General features: G+C 46.0%; 1 protein-coding gene across 1 annotated transcript in view; it reads left to right on the top strand.

The window, feature by feature from the left end:
• Positions 1–9,608: 9,608 nt before the first annotated feature.
• Positions 9,609–22,514, top strand: part of LMF1 (lipase maturation factor 1) — a 551,994-nt gene continuing 539,088 nt past the window's right edge. The window contains exon 1 of the mRNA XM_077449405.1: positions 9,609–9,827. Coding sequence (XP_077305531.1) covers positions 9,617–9,827 — 211 coding nt within the window. The 5' untranslated portion in view covers positions 9,609–9,616. The remainder of the gene's footprint in view (positions 9,828–22,514) is intronic.

Here is a 22,514-nt window from a genome sequence, read left to right as displayed (position 1 = left end):
AAAACTCCAGGTACTCCAGGCAATGTTTATATTGGCCAAGCTTGGAGCAATGTAAGTATGTATGTGCCATACCTATGGGATCCCGTAGAAGCTTGAAAAATGCTACTACACTAGTACTGCTACTACACTGGGACCATTACTACACTGCTTCTACCGTGTACTTCAGTTGCTTCCAAGCTGCCCTGCTGCTTACTGAACACAGGAGGACACTCACTCTGCATGGGCACCATTCCGAGAACACCAAAAATGTTCTCAACAAAGGTTCTCCAACAAGCTTGGAGCAATGTAAGTATGTATGTGCCATACCTATGGGATCCTGTGGAAGCTTGAAAAACGCTACTACACTGGTACTGGTACTGCTACTACACTGCTTCTACTGTGTTCTTCAGTTGCTCCCAAGCTGCCCTGCTGCTTACTGAACACAGGAGGACACTCACTGGGCACCATTGAGAGAACGCCAAAAATGTTCTCAACAAATGTAAAACATTCCCTGATTGGACAAAGTGAACGCTCCATCTCAATTAATTAAGGAATGCGTTTGTATACATTAAGAGAATGCAAAGTGTTCACTGAATGGTGTGCGCAGCACTGTGTTTTGAATGTAGCACGGTAGCAGCTCAGCACAGAAGCCCGGAAGCCAGTGGAGATCACTGGATTAGCTATGCATACTACAGTGATTACCAGCTTCTAAAGGGATCCCATAGGTAGCTGGTAAAATGGAACCATGTAAAAATTGCCCATATTTGGAATGTAGTTTTTTAAAACTGCCCTTGAGCTTCAATCAGTGACTTTGTCTAGGCCAGGAAATGATGTCATCAGTCTGCTGCAGGCAGGAGTAAACATTTCTTCGGTCTATTCTCCTCCAAGGATCATACTGCAACATTGCAAGGCCTCACTCACATGGGAAAAAAGTGCTCTTCTGGGGATTCCTGCTGCAGATATACTACAGATGCTCGCAGCCAGGATCCCAGGTGTATCTGTTCAGTGGCAGCTGCTCAGTCTGAACAACCGAATGACATTAGCCACAGTTTTCTGCAGCTGTAAGAATCTATACACAAGTCTCAGCATATCCAGTGGTTACCTGCCATTAGGGACTAATGTCTGCCCCTGGATGCAGTTTTATTGCATCCAGGGCTGATTATCTGTCCCTAACTGCAGGTAACCATTGGATGTGCTGATATCTGCGGATACATCCTTGTAGAGCCAGAGAACTATGGCTCCTGCCAGCCTGCCATTTAGTTGTACAGGCTGAGCAGCTACCGCTGATGAGGACGCCTGGGGTCGTTTCTTCTAATAACCCAAAATCACCAGATACCACCATGAGGGTCCTTCAGGCACTTCCTGATGTAAGGTGACAACACCATACCTCCCAACTTTTTGAGATGGGAATGAGGGACGCCTATCAGTAAAAGTATGCAGGCATAGGACACACCCCCTGGCCACGCCCCCTTAAAGGAGAATTGTACAAAAAAAAACAAGATTGGTTAAACCCACAAAATGCTTTTTTTCCCGCTACTATTCCTTTATATTGGCTTTTGGAATTTACAAATGCAACAATTCAGAAATCAGGTGAAAGTTTTAGTGCTGGAAAACACTTTTTGATAGATAAAAAGTGCATTTTATATACATCTATATAGATCAGACCAAAATGAGGGACAAATGAGGAGGAATGAGGGACAGAGGGACATTGCTCCAAATCAGGGAAAGTCCCTCGAAATCAGGGACAGTTGGGAGGTTACAGTTATGGACAACAGTCACTGGCATCCAGCATAAAGACATGCAGCTGCTGGAATGCATGGGAACAGGAGGTGGCTGCAAATGGGGCTGCAGGCGATCAGCAGCACTAAAAAAAAAGATAAAAAGGTAAAAACAAGATTTTCTAAAGAAAATAAACATTGTACTTGTGTTCTATGTCCAAGCTAAATATCATCCATTAATGGATTAGTTCAACACGAAGACAAGGTAATTCATGGTGTGACGCTGACATTGTTTCCTGTTGAATGTACCACATCGAAAAATAATTTCCTGACAAATGTATCGTATCGAAAAAGAGGCTTGAACCGCACGCCGACTCCTAGTAGCACACCGCCATTACTGGTTAATACTGGAAAGCTGGAGAAACTCAGTGCCGGTCTGAGGCACACATACATGTGAGTGCAAATCTTTTATACGACCTTGTAAACTATTAAAGTATGGAATTTGGCGCAATGATGGCCGTTTTTTTTCTTTTGAGAAACATATTAACTATTAAGGATTGAGAAAGTGATCTGGGGTTTGGTGGAGACAAAATCTATTTACTCACATGGAAGATAAAAGAAAGGCTACATATAGGCATGTTTATCACTGGTTTTTGGTAAGCATATAGATTGGACTTGGACTTTATATTTTTTGATACCATATATGATATTTTTTATGGGACTTTATGTTTTTGATGGTAAACTGTTAGCTTAAACATTACACCGTTTGATTTAAAGGGCCAGCGCAGCAACACAACACAATATATAATATTAGCTGCAGCATAGTCCGCACTATAAAATATTTAAAAAGCATTTGGAATTTGTTTTGCGCTGGTGGCACACACTATATCAGGTAATTCATACTGTATGCAAAGGTCCCTTGATTTACTTCCCTGCTTTATAGTTTTTAAAGGAGCCACACTTTCAACTCCAAAGTTTTCACAAACTGAAATCCCCAAACTCACCTTTAGTCATAGCATGCTGGGAGGTGCGAATCATTTCCAGTGCCAGTAAAATGCCCATAATGCAGAGAACATACTTTCATTCTGAAGTGCCCAGATCCTCAGGTCTGCATACTGAAGAGTTGAGATCCTTGGGTCCTCACATGGAAAAATCCAAATTCTCCAGTCCTTGTGTCGAAGATCCCAAATCCTCGATTCCTCATACAGAAGAGCCCAGATCCTCAGATCTTCATACAGAAGAGTCTACAACTTCAGGTCCTCATACCAAAGCAACTAGATCCTTGGCTCCTCATACCAAACCACCCAGATCCTCGGGTCCTCATACCAAACAGCCCAGATCCTCAGGTCCTCATATTGAAGATCCCAGATTCTCAGGTCCTCACACTGAAAATTCTATATCCTTGGGTCCTCATATTGAAGAGCCCATATCTTCAAGTCCTCATACCGATGATCTCAGATCCTCGGATCCTCATACAGAAAAGTCTAGATCCTTGGGTCCTTATGCAGAAGAGCCCAGATCCTCAGTTTTTCACACCAAAGAGCCAAGATCCTTGGATTTTCATAAAGAAGAGCCTAGAGCTTGGAGCCCTCATACAGAAGAGCCTAGATCTTGAGGTTCTCATACAGAATATGCCAGATCCTCATACCCAAAAGCCCACATCCCCAGATCCTCCTAACAAAGAGCCCGAATCCTTGGATCTGCAAGGTGCACAGACCAGATATATACATGCTGCTGGCAGACTTAGTTGTGAATGATCTTCAGACAGTGCTGTATTTATTAACCTTCGGTGGCTGTTACTCTTTATTTTCTTTGTCCGTACAATGCACCATTATGTACGGTGCTGTGTAGAACAGTGTTACCTCCAGTATTGATGGCAGAAGTTCTGAACAATAGGTCATTTATAATTCCTTCGTTTTACTATACCTGAGAGGAGCCAGATCTGGAGACAGGGAGAGCCTTTGTGACAGCTTAGGACACTACGTATCACACTGTTTTGACAACTGACATAATAAATCACACAGGCCTTTGTGTTTAAAAGTATCTGAAAGAAGGACGGTAGGCCTTAAAAAGGAAAACCCTTCATTATAGGAACAAGTGCTAGTAGGTCAGTGTCCCCAGCTGAGACCAGCTCATGGGCCTCTTCCAGCTGGCAGGTGACACCAAGTAAACACATAGTGACACTGTCTGCAAGTGTCAACTGTCTACCGTCTTAAAGCCAATCTCCAGTCAAAAAAAACCCCAAAACAATTCCCTCCATTCCTACCTCTAATTGATCTTTTTTTTTTTTTTTACCCCCCCCCTCCTCCAGCCTTTTATCATATCAAACTGCTGTTCTATGTTGTGTTCAGACCTACCAACAACCGCACAGTAGAAGCACCTGTCTGATTGGATGCAAATCAGTCAATCGTTTAATGAGACTCTCACAATTTAAAGTAGATTGCAGGGAGATTATATGCTTACATCGTAACATATATGACCTATCTAAAAAAAATAAAAAATCAACTGGTAAGATTGTAATTTTAAATGTTCACCCCAAAGCGTTGCATATGTAATGTCATTTATATAGTTTATAATAATAATAATATATATATGAACACTAAACAGCCATTTAACAGATGTGCCTTGATAAATGCATAGCACCATATTTGATGTCTGCCCATGCTCCAGATGTCCAGAAGTCAGCATTGGAAACTGGTGGCCATTTATCAGCGACACCATACGACACCATAGTGTCGCTCAGCTCTCCCCCCCCCCCCCCACCATGCTATCTACATCTTGTAATTCTGGGAAACACGTGCTTTGTACCCTGATCCTGCCAAAGACGTAGCTAGCATAGGGGGGCTGAGTGGCACCATACGTTGAATGGTGTCACTGGTAATAACTGGAAGTTTGCAGTCCCGGATGCTGGACAACCAGAGTGTGAGCAGAAGTTAAATATGATGCTATGCGCAGCCCTAAAAATTTCCACTCGCTTGCTTGCATTTGGTGAGTGGGAAATTAGCTGAGGGCCGGTGTGGAGCAGGGGCAGACTGGGCCAACAGTTTCTTGGCTGATGGCTTCATTGTCATGTTCATGAAACCAGTGGTGAGATGATTGCAACTTTGTGACATGGTGCATTATACTGCTCAGAAGATGGGTACACTGTAGTCATAAAGGGATAGACTTGGTCAGGAACAATACTCAGGTAGGCCGTGGTGTTTATACAATGCTCAATTGGTACTAAGGGGCCCAAAGTGTTCCAAGAAAATATCCTCCACACCATTACACCACCACCAGCTTGAACCATTGATACAAGGCAGGATGGATCCATGCTTTCATTTTGCTTATGCCAAATTCTGACCCCACCATCTGAATGTCACAGATGAGATTGAGACTCTTCAGACCAGGCAACGTTTTTTCCAATTTTCTATTGTCCAATTTTGGTGATCCTGTGTGAATTGTAGACTCAGTTTCCTGTTCTTAGCTGACAGGAGTGGCACCCGGTTTGGTCTTCTTCTGCTGTAGCCTGTGTGCTGTGTGTTCAGAGATGGTATTCTGCATATCTACATGGATAATGGCAAACACCATGCTCCGGGTGAGATGGACCAGCCTAATAGACTCCACACATGGGTACGCGCCCCGACTTGCCTTCATAATACATACAATCCAAGAAGAAACGGCTGCATACTATGGCAAGTCCTTGCACCATTTAGACCCCTTTCACACCAAGGGCGTTTTGCAGGTGCTATATCGTTAGAAATAGCGCCTGCAATCTGCCCTAAAACAGCTGCACCATTGTCTGTAGTGTGAAAGCCTGAGGGCTTTCACACCGCAGCGGTGCGCTGGCAAGACGTCAGGAAAAGTCCTGCCAGCAGCTTCTTTGGAGCGGTGAAGGAGCGGTGTGTATACCACTCCTCCACCGCTGCTCCCCATTGAGATCAATGGGGCAGCGCTGTAATACCGCCGGCAAAACGACGCTATTTGCGGTTTTAACCCTTTCTCGGCCGCTAGCGGGGGGTAAATGCTCCCCGCTAGCGGGAGCGAAATGGGGGGTGTGGTGTGAAAGGGGTCTTATTGTATGATCTCCAAAATAGAAATGGAAAACAGACATTCCCCTTTAATGTAACATTGCAGCCACTTGACTCGTATCACAATTAATCAGATAAAAACATTTTTTTTATTTATATCTCCTCATTTAAAAACAATAACATAAAATGTACATGGCCTGATTAAATAAGAGTACACCAACTGAAAATTAAGTGATGATACAGAGTAATATCCTCCACCCGATCTCCAAAATAGAGTGACACAAACAGGACACAGACAGACTTCTGCTAGTTGACGCATTTCACACAAACATTGTGCTTAATCATAATGGGTTGTGATTAAGCACAATGTTTGTGTCAAACGCGTCAACTAGCAGCAGTTTGCTTGTGTCCTGTTTGTGTCACTCTGTTTTGGAGATTATAAAATAAATGGTGGAAGGACTTGCCATGGTGTGCAGCTGTTTTCTCTTGGATTCTGCAACTCTTGGTTGTAACGAGTGATTATTTAAGTTACTGTTGCCTTTCTATCATCAGGAACCAGTCTGCCCATTCTCCTCTGACATTAAAAAGGCATTTTCCTCCACACAACTGCCGCTCACTGGTTATTTTCTCTTTTTCTGACCATTCTCTGTAAACCCGAGAGATGGTTGTGGGTGAAAATCCCAGTAGATCGGCAGTTTTTGAAATACTCAGACCAGTCCTTCTGGCACCTATGGCACATTTAAAGTCACTTAAATCCCTTTTCTTCCCCATTCTGATGTTTGGTTTGGTTTGGTCGTGTTTACCATGTCTGGATGCTTAAACCTATTCAGTTGCTGCCATGTGATTGGCTGATTAGCAATTTGTGTTACCAAGCAATTGAACAAGTTCTGTGTAAAGTGATGGTGCTATATAAATACCGTAATAAATAATAAATATATATATTTTTTAAGACCATTAACTCGGTTATATAGCAAGTGTATATTTCTTATCACCTTTTAACATAACCTGAATTTTCCTTTTAATATACGTTTTGAAGACACTAATATTTCTGGTTATGTATTACAATACATGTCTTTGGTTTACCTAAAATGTGAGCAGACAGACAAGATCCATGGTGTGTAGAGCGCGGTATGACCTCATGTGACTGTACCTCCTGGAGATAACATTGACGGGCTGAGAATGGCGGGAGTGCGGGTCTGAGTGTATCCTGATAACAGTACATTACGGCACAGTCTGGACACAACAGGTTACATGGTGATCCCAGGACACAGCAGACAGTGTGTCACTCAGACCCCTCGGTCCCCTCTCCTCCTCCTCCTCCTGATTACTGTACATTACACATCTAATGACACTTCCCATCTCCAAGCTGGAAGAAGCTGATTAGGAGAACACAACCTGCTAATAATCATTGAGGGCCCATTCCTGGCCGGTGCGGTGGGACTGCGTTGGTCTATTCCAGAGCAAGGTGAACTCCTCGCCTCCTATCGGACCAGTGTGTGCTGAAGAAAGTGCAGCATGTAGTCCTTTTCTTTCAAGAGCAGAGTAGTGTTACGCAATCTAGCGCCACGCACCACGGTCCATAGACGTTAACTACTTCAATACCGGGCACTTTCACCCCCTTCCTGCCCAGGCCAATTTTACGCTGTCACACTTTGAATGACAATTGCGCGGACATGAAACGCTGTACTCATATGACATTCTTATCATATTTTTCATACAAAAAGCTCTTCTTTTGGCAATATTTAATCACCACTGAGTATTCTTATTAAGACAGAAAATTTGGGGGGAAAAAACATTTTTTTTCTTTTTTTAGTTTCTGTTATAACATTTTACAAATAAGTAATTATTCTCCTTCACTGATGTGCGATGATGAGGCTATACTGACGGGCACTGATGAGGAGGCACTGATGTGTGGCACTTATAGACTGCACTGCTGGGCACTGATGAGGCGGCACTAATGCGCACAGATAAGGAGGCACTGTTGGCCACTGATAGGCTGCACTCTTGGGCACTGATGAGGCAGCACTGATATGGCGGCACTGATATGTGGAACTGATAGGCAGCACTGGTGGGCACTGATGAGGAGGCACTATTGACCACTGATGAGGATGCACTGATATGTGGCCCTGATTGGCTGAACTGGTGGGCACTGATGAAGCAGCACTGATGAGGAGGCACTGATCGACTGCATTGATGGACACTCATGAGGCGGCACTGATGAGCACTGAAGACTGTTGGCCACTGATGATGAGGCACTGATATGTGGCACTGATAGGCTGCACTGGTGGGTACTGATGAGCAAAAACTGATATATGGCACTGATGAGGAGGCACTGACAGGCTGCACTGGTGGGCACTGATTAGGCAGCACTGATAGGCTGCACTGGTGAGCACTGATTAAGCGGCGCTTATAGATTGCACTGGTGGACACTGATGAGGTTGCACTGATATGCGACACTGATAGGCTGCATCGATTAGACGGCACTAATGAGGCGGCAATTGGCCACTGATAGGCTGCACTGGTGTCACTGATGAGGTGGCACTAATGAGGCGGCACTGATGAAGAACTGTTGGCCACTGATGAGGAGGCACTGATATGTGGCAATGATAGGCTGCACTGGTGGGTACTGATGAGGCAGCATTGATGGCCACAGATAAGGAGACACTGTTGGCCACTGATACTATGCACTAGTGGGCACTGATGAGGCGGCACTGTTGGCCACTGATAGGCTGCACTGGTGGGCACTGATAAGGCAGCATTGATAGGCTGCACTGGTAGGCACTGATAGATTGCACTGGTTGTCACTGATTAGGAGGCATTGATGAGGTTGCACTGATATGCGACACTGATAGGCTGCACTGATAGGCTGCACTGCTGGGCACTAACAGGCTGCACTGATGAGGCAGCACTGATGAGGTTGCACTGATATGCAGCATTGAAGGGCACTGATAGGTGGCACTAAAGGACATTGATAGGTGGCACTGAAAGACAGCACTGATGGGCATGAAAGGAATGCTGATAACTGGCAAGTGTATTTACATTGTGATCAGCTGTAATTGGCCCTTTAGTCCAATCTGTGATCAGCTGTGTGGAAAGGGCACAGTGATCACAGAGTGTGCCAGATGTGCGCCTCAGCGGGTGCATGGTTTGGGAGGATGTCAATAGATGCCCTCCCAGAACTGGATGAATGGTTAAAGTGGATCTTCTCCCTAACCTAAGGTCACGTTGTGCTGTTCTGTCTCCTCACCTCTTCCAAATGGATATCTTTTCATTTTTCCTCATTGTTTTCCCGGCTCCCTGGGTGTGCACAGATGTGGGTTCAGGTCCTCAGAGAGTGCGGCACATCTGTGCACATGCAGGGTTTCCCGCACATTCGCAAAGACAACCCGGGAGGTCCGAGACATTCCCTGTCTAGGCGAATCCACTGGAAATCACAGAGAAATCTGCGGGAATCCGGAGTCTGCACATAATGGTGGTGTGTGATCTGCAATCAAATTCACTTCCCTTCTCATTCATTTAGAGTCCAACTCAGTTTGGATCAGATTATTTCAAACTGAGTTGGCAGAAAACAATTGATCTTTTTGCATAGATTATCAAATCAATTGATCTTTACTTTATCAGACCAGTCTGGGGTCCTGTGTACCCCTAATGATGGTGTATGGGGGGGGGGTCCTTTAATAACACTCAGTCAGCAGAGCAAAGCCTGTTACATGATATATGCGATCCAGACAGCAGACACAGCACAGGGGCCCCAGGGGGACACAGCACAGGGGCCCCAGGGTGTAGGACCTGCAGTCCTGCTGTGTCCCAGGTGAATAGTTGTCGGGGACGCGCACAGTTAGGTACCGGCATTCGGGATCGCGCAGCGACTGGCTGGGATCCACGTGGAGGGGACTGACAGGTCGGCGCATGCGCGGTGTGGACAGCAACATGTCTGCGCCCAGTGATAGCGGGAATGGGGGGCTGAGGAGGAGGAAGGGGGCGCGCACACACCCTCCCCCACCGCCAGAGGGCACAGCGGAGCCCGGGGGGGAGAAGAGCCGCCATGGCGGGACCCTGAGGACAGGAACCTTCTGGATGACCAGGATTGTCCTCCTCAGAGCCCTGGGGGGACTTTACTGTGAGTCTGATAGATAATATCTATAGAATATACATATATATATACACCCCTATATTATATATACTGACAGCCTGGGGGTCCTGTACTGGGAGTGTCATACATACCCCTATAGAATAATACATACCCTATATAATATATACATACGTCTATATAATAATACATACATCTATCTATATATACACCCCAATACAACATATACAAGCATATATATATATATATATATATATATATATATATATATATATCCCTCTATGTAATATAATAGATAAACCTATATAATACATACATACATACCTCTATATGACTGAATTAAATATTTGTATAGCGCACAATGTGAACTGAATCACCACTATATAACAATATATACCCCTATACAATATATATATAGATAACCCTATATAATAATACTATATATATATATACCTATAAAATAATATATACTCCTATAATATATATATATATATGTAACCCTATATAATAATATATACCCCTATACAATATATACCTATACAATATATAGATAACCCTATATAATAATATATACCCCTATACAAAATATATACCCATACAATATATATATATATATATATATAAAACCCTATATAATAATACTATATATATATATATATATATATATATCCCTATAAAATAATATATACTCCTATACTATACTATATATATATATATATATATATATATATATATATATCCCTATACAATATATAGGTAACCCTATATAATAATATATACCCCAATGCAATATATATACCTATACAATATATAGATAACCCTATATAATAATACTATATATATATATCCCCTATACGATATATAGATAACCCCATATAATAATATAATATCTATAGTATCAACAAACCCAGGCTCCAGGTTGCCATGGCGACTAGAAATTGGGTCCTGGTGCCTGGGCATCTGTCAGCCCATCCCCAAGCATTAGCAATTCCTATTACCCGATGCCCCCGGAGATGCCGTGCCAGGCAGCTTGTTGCTGACCGCATGGTCGGCTAGTTCTGGAAGGGCATCTATTAACGTCCTCCCAGAATCCCGCTCCCGGGGAGCACATTGGTCGTGTCCTGTGATTGCTGTGCCATTTGGACTCGGCTCATCAATCACAGTGGCCCTTTATCATGTGATCAGTTGTGTCCAGTCACTGCTGATCACATTGTAAACAAATTTGCCAAATTTGTTTTCTTCATGCACTGTCACAGTGTGAGGAAAGGAGAGCCAGTAACTGGCAATTCTGACAGGCACATTTACACTAATAATCAGAGCCACCTCATCAGTGCCACCCCGTCGGTGCAGCCAGAAAATTTACTTACTTGCAAAATTTTCTAACAAATGAAGAAAAAAAAAAAGTTTTTTCAACATTTTTTGCCTTTTTTTAAATGTATTTACCAAAAAATAAAACCCCAGTGGTTATTAAATACCACCAACAGAAATCTCTATCGGTCTCAAAAAATGATAAAGATGTCATATGGGTACAGTGTTGGATGACCTCGCAATTGTCTTTCAAAGTGCGACAGCGCTGAAAAATGGCCTGGGGCGGAAAGGGGGGGAAATAGCTCGGCAGGCAAGTGGTTAACCTCTAAAAATAAACAGAAAAAAAAATCTTCCAGTACAGTATGTACACTGCTAGGCATTGTTAATGTCATCAACTAAAACCGACTAAAACATTTTAGTCGACTAACTTAATACCATTTTAGTCTACTAAAATATGACCAAAACAATATTTTAGCCAAGACTAAAGCCTCGTACACACGATTGGATTTTCCAATGGGAATTGTGTGATGTGGGGCTGTTGGTCAACTAATCGATTATGAAAATAATCATTAGTTGCAGCCCTACAGTCCATCACCTTTACCCTCAGCTTCTTTAGCAAGGCAGTGGTCACCTTGGAGGTGTGTTTGGGGTCTGCCCTGCGGCCCAGTCTCCAAAGGGAGGGGATCATGCTCTGCTTCAGTATGTCACAGTACATGTTGGCATTCCTGGTTCCCTCAATGAACTGTAACTCCCCAGTGCCGGCAGCACTCATGCAGCCCCAGATCATGACACTCCCACCACCATGCTTGACTGTAGGCAAGACACATTTGTCTTTGTGCTCCTCACCTGATTGCTGCCACACAGGCCTGACACCATCTGAACCAAATACGTTTATCTTGGTCTCATCAGACCACAGGGCATGGTTCCAGTAATCCATGTCCTTAGTCTGCTTGTCTTCAGCAAACTGTTTGCGGTCTTTCTTTGCATCATCTTTAGAAGAGGCTTCCTTCTGGGATGACAGCCATGCTGACCAATTTGATGCAATGTGCAGCGTATGGTCTGAACACTGACAGGCTGACCCCCCCCTTCAACATCTGCAGCAATGCTGGCAGCACTCATACGTATATTTCCCAAAGACAGATATGACACTGAGAACATGCACTCAACTTCTTTGGTCGACCATGGCGAGGCCGAGTGTAACCTGTCCTATTAAACCACTGTATGGTCTTGGCCACCATGCTGCAGCTCAGTTTCAGGGTCTTGGTAATCTTCTTCTAGCCCAGGCCAGGGTAGGCAACCTCGGCACTCCAGCTGTTTTAAAACTACAAATCCCATCATGCCTCTGCCTCTAGGAGTCATACCTGTGATTGTCAAGGTCTTGCAATGTCTCATGGGACTTGTAGTTTCACCACAGCTGGAAGGCCGAGGTTGCCTACCCTTGGCCTATGCCATTTTATGTAGAGCAAAAAAAAAAATTTTCAGATCCCCAGAGAGTTCTTTGCCATGAGGTGCCATGTTGAACTCCAGTGACCAGTATGAGAGAGTGAGAGTGATAACACCAAATTTCACACACCTGCTCCCCATTCACACCTGAGACCTTGTAACACGAGTCGCAAGACACTGGGGAGGGAAAATGGCAAATTGGGCCCAATTTGGACATTTTCACTTAGGCCGCGTACACACGGGCGGACTGTTCGCCCAACCTTGTCCGCGGAACAGTGTTTGGGCGGACAGTCCGCTCGTGTGTGGGCTTTCAGCAGACAGTTTCAGCGGACAGTTGGACGGACAAAGTCTTTCGGAAATTCCGAAAAACTGTCCGCTGAAACTGTGTTTGAGCGAACAGTCCGCCCGTGTGTGGGCCTGTCCGCTGTACTTTCGAAATGAGCGGACTGTTCCCGCTCGGAAAGTCCGCCCATTTCGAGCGCGTGTACAGGTAGGCGGGGCCCGCGAAGGAGACGTCGCGGGCTCCGCCGCCTGGAATGGGCTTAAAGGGGAACCCCAACGCCGAAAAAAATCGGCGTGGGGGTTCCCCCAAAGTCCACACCAGACCCTTGTCCGAGCACGCTACCCGGCCGGCCAGGAAAGGGGGGCGAGCGAGCGCGCCCCCCCTCCTGAGCCGTACCAGGCCGCGTGCCCTCAACATGGGGGGGTGCCTTGGGGAAGGGGGGGCCGCGCGGCCCCCCCACCCCAAAGCACCTTGTCCCCATGTTGATGAGGACAAGGGCCTCTTCCCGACAACCCTGGCCGTTGGTTGTCGGGGTCTGCGGGCGGGGGGCTTATCGGAATCCGGGAGCCCCCTTTAAGAAGGGGGCCCCCGGATACCGGCCCCCCACCCTATGTGAATGAGTATGGGGTACAATGTACCCCTACCCATTCACCTGTGAAATAAAGTACAAAAAAAAACACAACACAGGGGAAAAAATATTTTATTGCACAGCTCCGGGGGTCTTCCGTCTTCGGGGGTCTTCTCGCCGGACTCCTCCGCTATGTGTGTGTAGCTCTTTTACTAGCGGAGGAGTCCGGCTTTCTTCCTCCCCGCCGCCGGCCTCTTCTCCCGACTTCGGGGGTCTTGTCCCCCTCTTCGGTTCTTCTGCCGGGCCACCGCGCCTTCTTGTAGCTCTTTTACAGGCGGTGGCCCGGTCTTCTGTCGCCGCTGCCTTCCGTTCTTCTGTCGCCGCCTTTGGTTCTTCTGCCGGGCCACCGCGCCTTCTTGTAGCTCTTTTACAGGCGGTGGCCCGGTCTTCTGTCGCCGCTGTCGCTGCCTTCCGTTCTTGTTCTAAGGGGTGTACTCACTTCTGTTACCAACGGTTTAGACATTAATGGCTGTGTGTTGAGTTATTTTGAGGGGACAGAAAATTTACACTGTTATACAAGCTGCACACTCACTACTTTACATTGTAGCAAAGTGTCATTTCTTCAGTGTTGTCACATGAAAAGATATAATAACATATTTACAAAAATGTGAGGGGTGTACTCACTTTTGTGAGATACTGTACAACATACCATACATGAGTCTTCTTAGTCTTGGTTCACATCTACAGGTGCCACCAAACACGGGCATTTTTCACAAAATCCCATGTCTCAAATGTACGGCAGCCCATTCTTTCAATAGGCTGCCCTATGTATGAGAAATGCTTAAAAAAGAAGTCCGAGAATATTTTCTAAAAATGCAGCGAGTTTGCAGATGCATGGGGATGCCATTAATGAATGGCACTGCTGCATGTTCGCTAAATGGCGGCGGGTTTCTCTGCGTTTTGGGAAAGCATGCGATTTTGCGCACCTTCCCGACATGCATAGGCCTGAACCTAGTCTTACAGTGGTTATACAAAAGAATCGTCCCCCTTTAAAATAATCACATTTGTTGCTTTGCAGCCTGAATTGAAGACAGACACAATTTTTGTTTTATCCAGCTGTATTTCGTCAGTGAAACTTATAACATCCAAGTGAAAGATATAACAAAAAAAAAAAAAGAAAGGAGAGAATCACTGAGTTGGTTAAAAGTATCACCCACCTCCTAAAAATGACTTGTAAACTCAATCAGATGTAGCTAATCACCTTCTCAATGGTGCATAAAGCCATTTGACTTTCAACTGCGATCAGCTGTGGTCTATTTCATTAGCTCAGCATGAAAAGAGCTTTCCTGGAGCATTTCAGTCCCTGGTGGTGCAACCGAAGGAAGCAATCAACTATGCGTGGCAAGCCACTGTCACCGAAATCTACCGGATAAAGTTGTGGACAGGCACAAGTAGGAGATGGATAAAAAATTATTTTTAAAGGTTTTATCAAGGCCTAGATGCACAATGACGTTTATTATTAAGAAGTAGAAGGTATGTGGAACACCGTTGCTCCAAACTGGAGGACAGAGCCAGGAGGAAACTGGTCAAAGAGGGCTACCAAGAGGCCTACAGCAACCCTGAAGCAGTTGGAGGTATTTATGACAGAGTGGTCATTGTGTGCACTTGACAATATCACAAATTCTCTTCAAATGTGACTTGTATGGGAGGGTTGCAAGAAAAAAGCCACTCAAGAAAGGCCACATGCAGTCATGACTGAGCTTTGCCAAAACGTACCTTGAAGATTCTGAGGCCACATGGAAAAAGGTGTTCTGGTCAGATGAGACAAAAATTTTATTATTTGGCCTCAACACCAATTGACGTTGGGAAGAAATCCTATACAGCTAAATAACACCATTCCTACAGTAAAGTATGGAGGTGGTAATATCCTGTGATGGGGATGTTTCTCTGCAGCAGGGACTGGAGCACTTGTCAGGATAGAAGGAAAAATGCATGGGGAAAAATACCATCAAAATCTTGAGGAAAATCTGCTGCCTTCTGCAAGTTGTCATTGGGAAGGTGGGTTACCTTCCAACATGACAGTGACCCAAAGCACACAGCAACAATGACCACACAGTGGTTGAAGGAGAAAACTGTGAATGTCCTTGCATGGCCTAGTCAGAGCCCAGACTTCAACCCCATTGAAAATCTGTGGAATGACTTGAAGCTTGCAGGCCACAAACAGTCACCATCACATTTAAAGCGGAGGTTCACACAAAAATGAAACCTCTGCTTTTCGGAACCCTCCCCCACTCTGGTGTCGCATTTGGCACTTTTCAAGGGGGAGGGGGGGGGCAGATACGGGTATAATACGCCTCTTCCCCCCCCGCTGTCACGGATCACACGGATGCCAGAGACAGCAGGGACCATCCGAATTGCGCAGCTCGACTTGCACATGTGCAGTAGGGAATCAGGCTGTGCAGCCGCAAGGCTTCACTTCCTGATTTCCTTACCGTAGATGGTGGCAGCAGCACCTGAGAGCCAAGCGACAGAATGGCTTCGGGTGCCGACAATCGTGGGCGCCCTTGACAGATAAGGGTCAGCAGCTGCAGTATTTGTAGCTGCTGACTTTAAAAAAATATATATTTTTGTGGGACTTCCACTTTAAAGAAAAAAAATTTAAATTAAAAAATAACCCCTGCAAGACAAAGGCATAAAGAGCTAGTATGCATAGCACACTAGCTCATTATGAATTACTTACCTGAGATCGAAGCACCCCGAAGCGGTCCTCGTTACCCTCTTCCGACGCTGCCATCTATCCCGGAGTGACTTCCGGGTATCACGGCTCGGGCACTGTGACTGGCCGGAGCCGCGATGACATCACTCCTGTGCATGCGCGCTGGTGCCGCCACTAACAGCATGATCGCCGTTACAAACGGCACACTCAGTGGGCCTGCACCGTAGACATCGGTGCAGCTAGTTCTACAAATATCTCCTAAACCTTTTAGGTTTGGGAGATATTTCTTGCACCTACAGGTAAGCCTTAAAGTGGTTGTAAACCCTCCCCTACAACTTTGTCCCATGTGAATCAGCATAAAAAACCTTAACCGCTCGAGATCTGCGCTATAGCCAAATGACGGCTACAGCGCGGACCTGCTTTGCCAGGACTACGTCTATTGACTCGCCTGATCACAGATCGGAGCAAGGGGTCGATCCCGACGCCTTACCACGTGATCAGCTGTCAGCCAATGACAGCTGATCATGTGATCACAACAGAGCCGGTAATCGGCTATTTTTCCACACGAGGAGAAAAAAAAAAGCTGATCACCGGCGGCCGTGAGAGGGACTTCAGTCCCGATCACGGCCAGATCATCAGTGCCCACCTGCCCCCTGCCAGAGCCACCTAATTATAGGAAACGTGACACCCATAGTGCCACCCATCAGTGCCCATAGTGCCACCCATCAGTGCCCACAATCTGCCTCAACAACAGTGCTGCACGTCATATGCCACATATCCGTGCCCATTAGTGTCATCTACCAGTGCCCATCAGTGCCACCTCTCAGTGCCCATCAGTCCCATCTATCAGTGCCCATCCATGCCACCCATCTGTGCCACCTTATCTGTGCCCATCTTTGCCCATCAGTACCGCCTTATCTGTGCCTATCAGTGCCCATCAGTGCAGCCTGTAAGTGCCCACCAGTGCCGCCTCATCAGCGTATTTCAATGAAGGAGAAAAATTACCTGTTTGCAAAATTTTATAACAAACTATTAAACATGATTTTTTTTTGTTTAACAAAAAATAAAACTCCCAGCAGTAAATAAATACCACCAAAAGAAAGCTCTATTTGTGGGGAAAAAATGATAAAAATGTCATTTTGGTACAGTGTTATATGGCCGCGCAATTGTCATTCAACGTGCATCAGCGCTGAAAGCTGAAAATTGGTCTGGGCAGGAGGGGGGTTTAAGTGCCCAGTAAGCAAGTGGTTAATGAACACTGCTTATAGATATCTCCTTACTTGCTTAGTATTGTTGTAATCCTTTTTGTTCTTTAGAATGATGTCACTGAGCATGCCCAGATCACCCCTGATTTACGGCACACTCTCTATGTGCTTATCTATCTGTTATCAGGACTTCCTACAGCACAGCACTGAGCTCCCAGCAGGCTGCTTATCACTCAGAGCTTCCTTCTACATACCATGTGACCATGTGACCTCACATACAGTGTAAAGCAGGGAATAGGACAGCAGTACTGCAGTCTTATCAACTGAAGCTGATAGGACTCATACAGGCAAACACTAGGTAATCGGCACAAGTAAATACTATGATAAATGCAGCTGGATAAAACAAAAACAGTGTTTGTCTTCTTTTCAGGCTGCAAAGCAACAAAATGTTAAAGGAGGGTGATTATTTTGTATAACTACTGTATATAAACGCAAAATAATAGTTTCCCTAAAAAAAACAAAAAAGCACAGGGAACCCTGCCGAGACTTGCATTGTCTCCAATACGTCTTCCTGAATAGAAGATATTTGTTGGGAATCGGAGTAACAGGACCTGTTGAGTATATTTGCTGCATCTTTTGGCCGGCACTGTGATTGCAGCGGAACATTTTTGATAACCCCAGCCAGCTCAGCGTTGTTTACTTGACAGATGCCCCCCCACATTCTCTCTTCTGTCTTTAATTAACAGCCTTAAACTGGGCAAAATATTGTAAGCAAAGCCGACCTCACAGATTGCATTCCATTCGGGGGTCCTGTACGGCCATAATCCGAAAAAATGAATTTTTGCTGTGTGTTTTTTTTTTTTTCCTCTTAAAAATAAAAAAAAGTTAAACTTTAAAGGATACTTCCACTTTTGTGAAAAAAAATATATAGAAAAAAGAAATGAATTTAATTGAAAATTATTTAAAATGAAAATGATTAAAAATTTAATTTCCTTTTTAATCTGCAGCGCTGTCATTTTTCTGTACAATTCAAAGCAATATGGCAACCTGGAGGTGTTCGGTACACATACGGTCTAGGTTCTGTCCCCCGGAAATGTCATTTCCTGCTTGTGTGATTGGCTTACTGATATCCCTAGAAGTCTGCACTAAGATAGATTGCAGGCATCCTCTGCAATAAGAATTTCAGTTTTGGTGAGATACTCTTCAAGGCTGAAATGTAAAAACTTTCCTTGCAATGTACAGAGGGGATTGTCACAGGAAGCAGGCACCTTTTTTGACAGGTACCCGCCCAGGGGAGAATGACTGCACTTTCCTCGCTCCCTACCCATGTGTAGCCCCCTGGGACACGTTAGACGTCCTAGGAGGCTGCACAACCCGACTCCCTGCAATGCACAATCTTGTGCATGTGCAGTGGGGCGCTGGCTGTGATTCCTCAGGAAGTCATAACCAGCTCCCAAATTCCAGATGGCGTTAAGAAGAACCGCTGTGGGAAGATATCGTTGAACTCCAAGGTCTGTTAAAGTGATTGTAAATGCTCGTGTTTTTTTTGTTTAAAAAAAAAAAAAAAACAACAAACATGCCTATACTTACCTGCTATGTGCAATGGTTTTGCACAGAGCAGCCGCCGATACTCTTCTTCTGGGGTCCCCTGCCGACTTCTTCTGGGGTCCCCTGCCGAAAGCCACTTTTCATGGGGGCACCCATATACAGGCTTGCTCCCAAGTCCTGCTGTTGCGTTCATTGACACAGACCATGGGACTCGATCCCACCCCCTGCTCCCGAGGGCTTTCACACTGGAGCGGTGCGCTGGCAGGGCGTCAGAAAAAGTCCTGCCAGCAGCTTCTTTGGAGAGGTGAAGGAAAGGTGAACTCACCACTGCTCCCCTTTGAAATCAATGGGGCAGTGCTGCGATAAAAACCCTTTTTGGCCGCTAGCGGGGGGGCTAAAACCACCCCGCTAGTGGTCAAATAGCGCTGCTTTGCCACTGACACCAGTGGCGGCACAGTGTGAAAAGGGTCTAAGGCTTTACAACCACTTTAAATACTTGATTTTTAAAAATCGGCAGCTACACTATTTGTAGCTACTGACTTTATTTTTTTTTAAAGGGTGAAGTTCCTCTTTAATGTATAATGTAAAGCCAAAACATTAAAGTGATTGTAAAGGCTTGTTTTTTTTTTTTTAAATCACAAACATGTCATACTTATCTCCACTGTGTAGCTTGTTTTGCCCCAAACCTGGTCTTCTGGGGTTCCCCGGCGGCTCTCGCGGCTCCTCCCCACATCAGATAGCCCCCTAGGAGAACTGCTCTCCTGAGGGGGTTAGCTTACTGGGCGTGCTCCCGAGTCCAGCATTTGCGTCCATAGACCCGAATGCCGGACACTGCCCCACCCCCGGGCACTTGCGTCATTGGATTTGATTGACAGCAGCGAGAGCCAATGGCTGCGCAATCTATCCAGTCAAGAGCCGGGACCTCATGGAGAGAGGGAGAGCGTGACTCTGCCGACAAATACAGGGCTCAGGTAAGTAAAATGGGGGGGGGGGGAGGCTGGGGGGCCAGTCACTGCCAGTTGTTTTTTTTTTTTTCACCTTAACCACTTGCCGACCGCCTCACGCCGATGTACGTCGGCAGAATGGCACGGGCAGGCATAAGCACGTACATGTACGTGATTTGCCTCCCGCGGGTCGGGGGCCCGATCGGGCCCCCGCCCGGTGCCTGCGGCGGTCGGTTTTCGTTCGGGAGCGATCCCGGACGAGGGGACGGCCATTCATTCATGGCCACCCCCCCGCGATCGCTCCCGACGAATGGAAATCCCCGGTGACATCACTTCCTCTCCTGTAATGTAAACACAGGAGAGGAAGTGATGTATTCTCTCCTCCGTGTCGGTATTTTTCGTTCCGACACGGAGGAGAGCGGATCAGTGAGTTGCACCAACACATCCCACACACAGTAGAACATGCCAGGCACACTCACACCCCCCCTTTACCCCCCGATCACCCCCCCAATTACCCCTGCCCCCCCAGTCACAGTGACACCAATGTCATTTTTTTTTTATTTTTTTTTTTTTTGCATTGGTGTCATTTGTGACTGTAATAACTGTTAGGGCAGTTAGGGTTAGCCCCCTTTAGTTCTAATGTACCCCCCTAACCCCCCCAATAAAGGTTTAACCCCGTGATCACCCCCCGTCGCCAGTGTCACTAAGGCTGGGTTCACATTGCAGCGGTTTATGAGAACGAATGTGATTCGCACCGCACTGCAGTGCAAATCACATCCGATCTCTGTGCGATTCGAGTTCAGCCATTCGCCGCACCCGCCGCACCCGCCACACCCGCCGCACCCGCCGCAAATTCGCACGGGACCCTTTTTTTGGCCCGCAGCAGAATCGGATCGCATGGGTGTTCACACCATGCGATCCGAGTTTGCAGATCGCACTGCGATATGCGAACTGATCTGGGGGTGTCAGTAACATTTCACTGACACTCCCAGCAGTTCGCATAGGGCAGTGTGAACTGCCGCCGGGAGGCATGCGATGCGGGAACCCGCCGCGGATTCGCGGCGTTTCCGCATCGCTCCAGTGTGAACCCAGCCTAATAAGCGATCATTTTTCTGATCGCCGTATTAGTGTCACAGGTGACGCTAGTTAGGCAGGTAGGTATTTAGGTTCGCCGCAGCTTTTTATAGCGCTAGGGACCCCCATATACTACCGCATAAAGCCCCCTGATTGCCCCCTAGTTAACCCTTTCACCAGTGATCACCATATAACTGTTACAGGTGACGCTGGTTGGTTAGTTATTTTTTTATAGTTTCAGGGCACCCGCCATTTATTACCTAATAAAGGTTTAACCCCCTGATCACCCGGCAGGTGTCATTTGTGACTAATAACTGTTAGGGCAGTTAGGGTTAGCCCCCTTTAGTTCTAAGGTACCCCCCTAACCCCCCCAATAAAGGTTTAACCCCGTGATCACCCCCCGTCGCCAGTGTCACTAAGGCTGGGTTCACATTGCAGCGGTTTATGAGAACGGATGTGATTCGCACCGCACTGCAGTGCAAATCACATCCGATCTCTGTGCGATTCGAGTTCAGCTATACAGATAGTATGGCTGAATTCGTGTCGCACCCGCCGCACCCGCCGCAAACTCGCACGGGACCCTTTTTTTGGTCCGCAGCAGAATCGGATCGCATGGGTGTTCACACCATGCGATCCAAGTTTGCAGATCGCACTGCGATATGCGAACTGATCTGGGGGTGTCATTAACATTTCACTGACACTCCCAGCAGTTCGCATAGGGCAGTGTGAACTGCCGCCGGGAGGCATGCGATGCGGGAACCCGCCGCACATTCGTGGCGTTCCCGCATCGCTCCAGTGTGAACCCAGCCTAATAAGCGATCGTTTTTCTGATCGCTGTATTAGTGTCACAGGTGACGCTAGTTAGGCAGGTAGGTATTTAGGTTCGCCGCAGCTTTTTATAGCGCCAGGGACCCCCATATACTACCGCATAAAGCCCCCTGATTGCCCCCTAGTTAACCCTTTCACCAGTGATCACCATATAACTGTTACAGGTGACGCTGGTTGGTTAGTTATTTTTTTATAGTTTCAGGGCACCCGCCATTTATTACCTAGTCTCACTAGTGTACCCCTAAATTTAGGGGTGTCTACTTTCTAAAATGGGGTCATTTGGGGGGGGGGGTTTGTGCCATCTTGGCATTTTATGGCCTTCAAAACTGTAACGCCCTTAGAAAGCCTGAAGGCGGTGCTTGGTTTTTGGGGCCCCGTACGCGGCTAGGCTCCCAAAAAGTCCCACATATGTGGTATCCCCGTACTCAGGAGAAGCAGCAGAATTTATTTTGGGGTGTCATTTCACATATGCCCATGGCATGCGTGAGCAATATATCATTTAGTGACAACTTTGTGAAAAAAAAAAAAAGTTTGTAATTTTCCCGCAACTTGTGGCAAAATATAAAATATTCCATGGACTCAACATGCCTCTCAGCAAATAGCTTGGGGTGTCTACTTTCTAAAATGGGGTCATTTGTGGGGGTTTTGTGCCATCTTGGCATTTTATGGCCTTCAAAACTGTAATAGGTAGTGAGAAGTGAACTCAAAAAATTACGCCCTTAGAAAGCCTGAAGGCGGTGCTTGGTTTTCGGGGCCCCGTACGCGGCTAGGCTCCCAAAAAGTCCCACATATGTGGTATC

Source organism: Lithobates pipiens, unplaced genomic scaffold (genome assembly GCF_037356315.1).
Source record: "Lithobates pipiens isolate NorthernLeopardFrog02 unplaced genomic scaffold, aLitPip1_a1.2 Scaffold_22, whole genome shotgun sequence".
In the NCBI taxonomy this organism is placed as follows: domain Eukaryota; kingdom Metazoa; phylum Chordata; class Amphibia; order Anura; family Ranidae; genus Lithobates; species Lithobates pipiens.
Note: the sequence above shows the minus strand (reverse complement) of the source record. Positions and strands in the feature narration are given on the sequence as shown.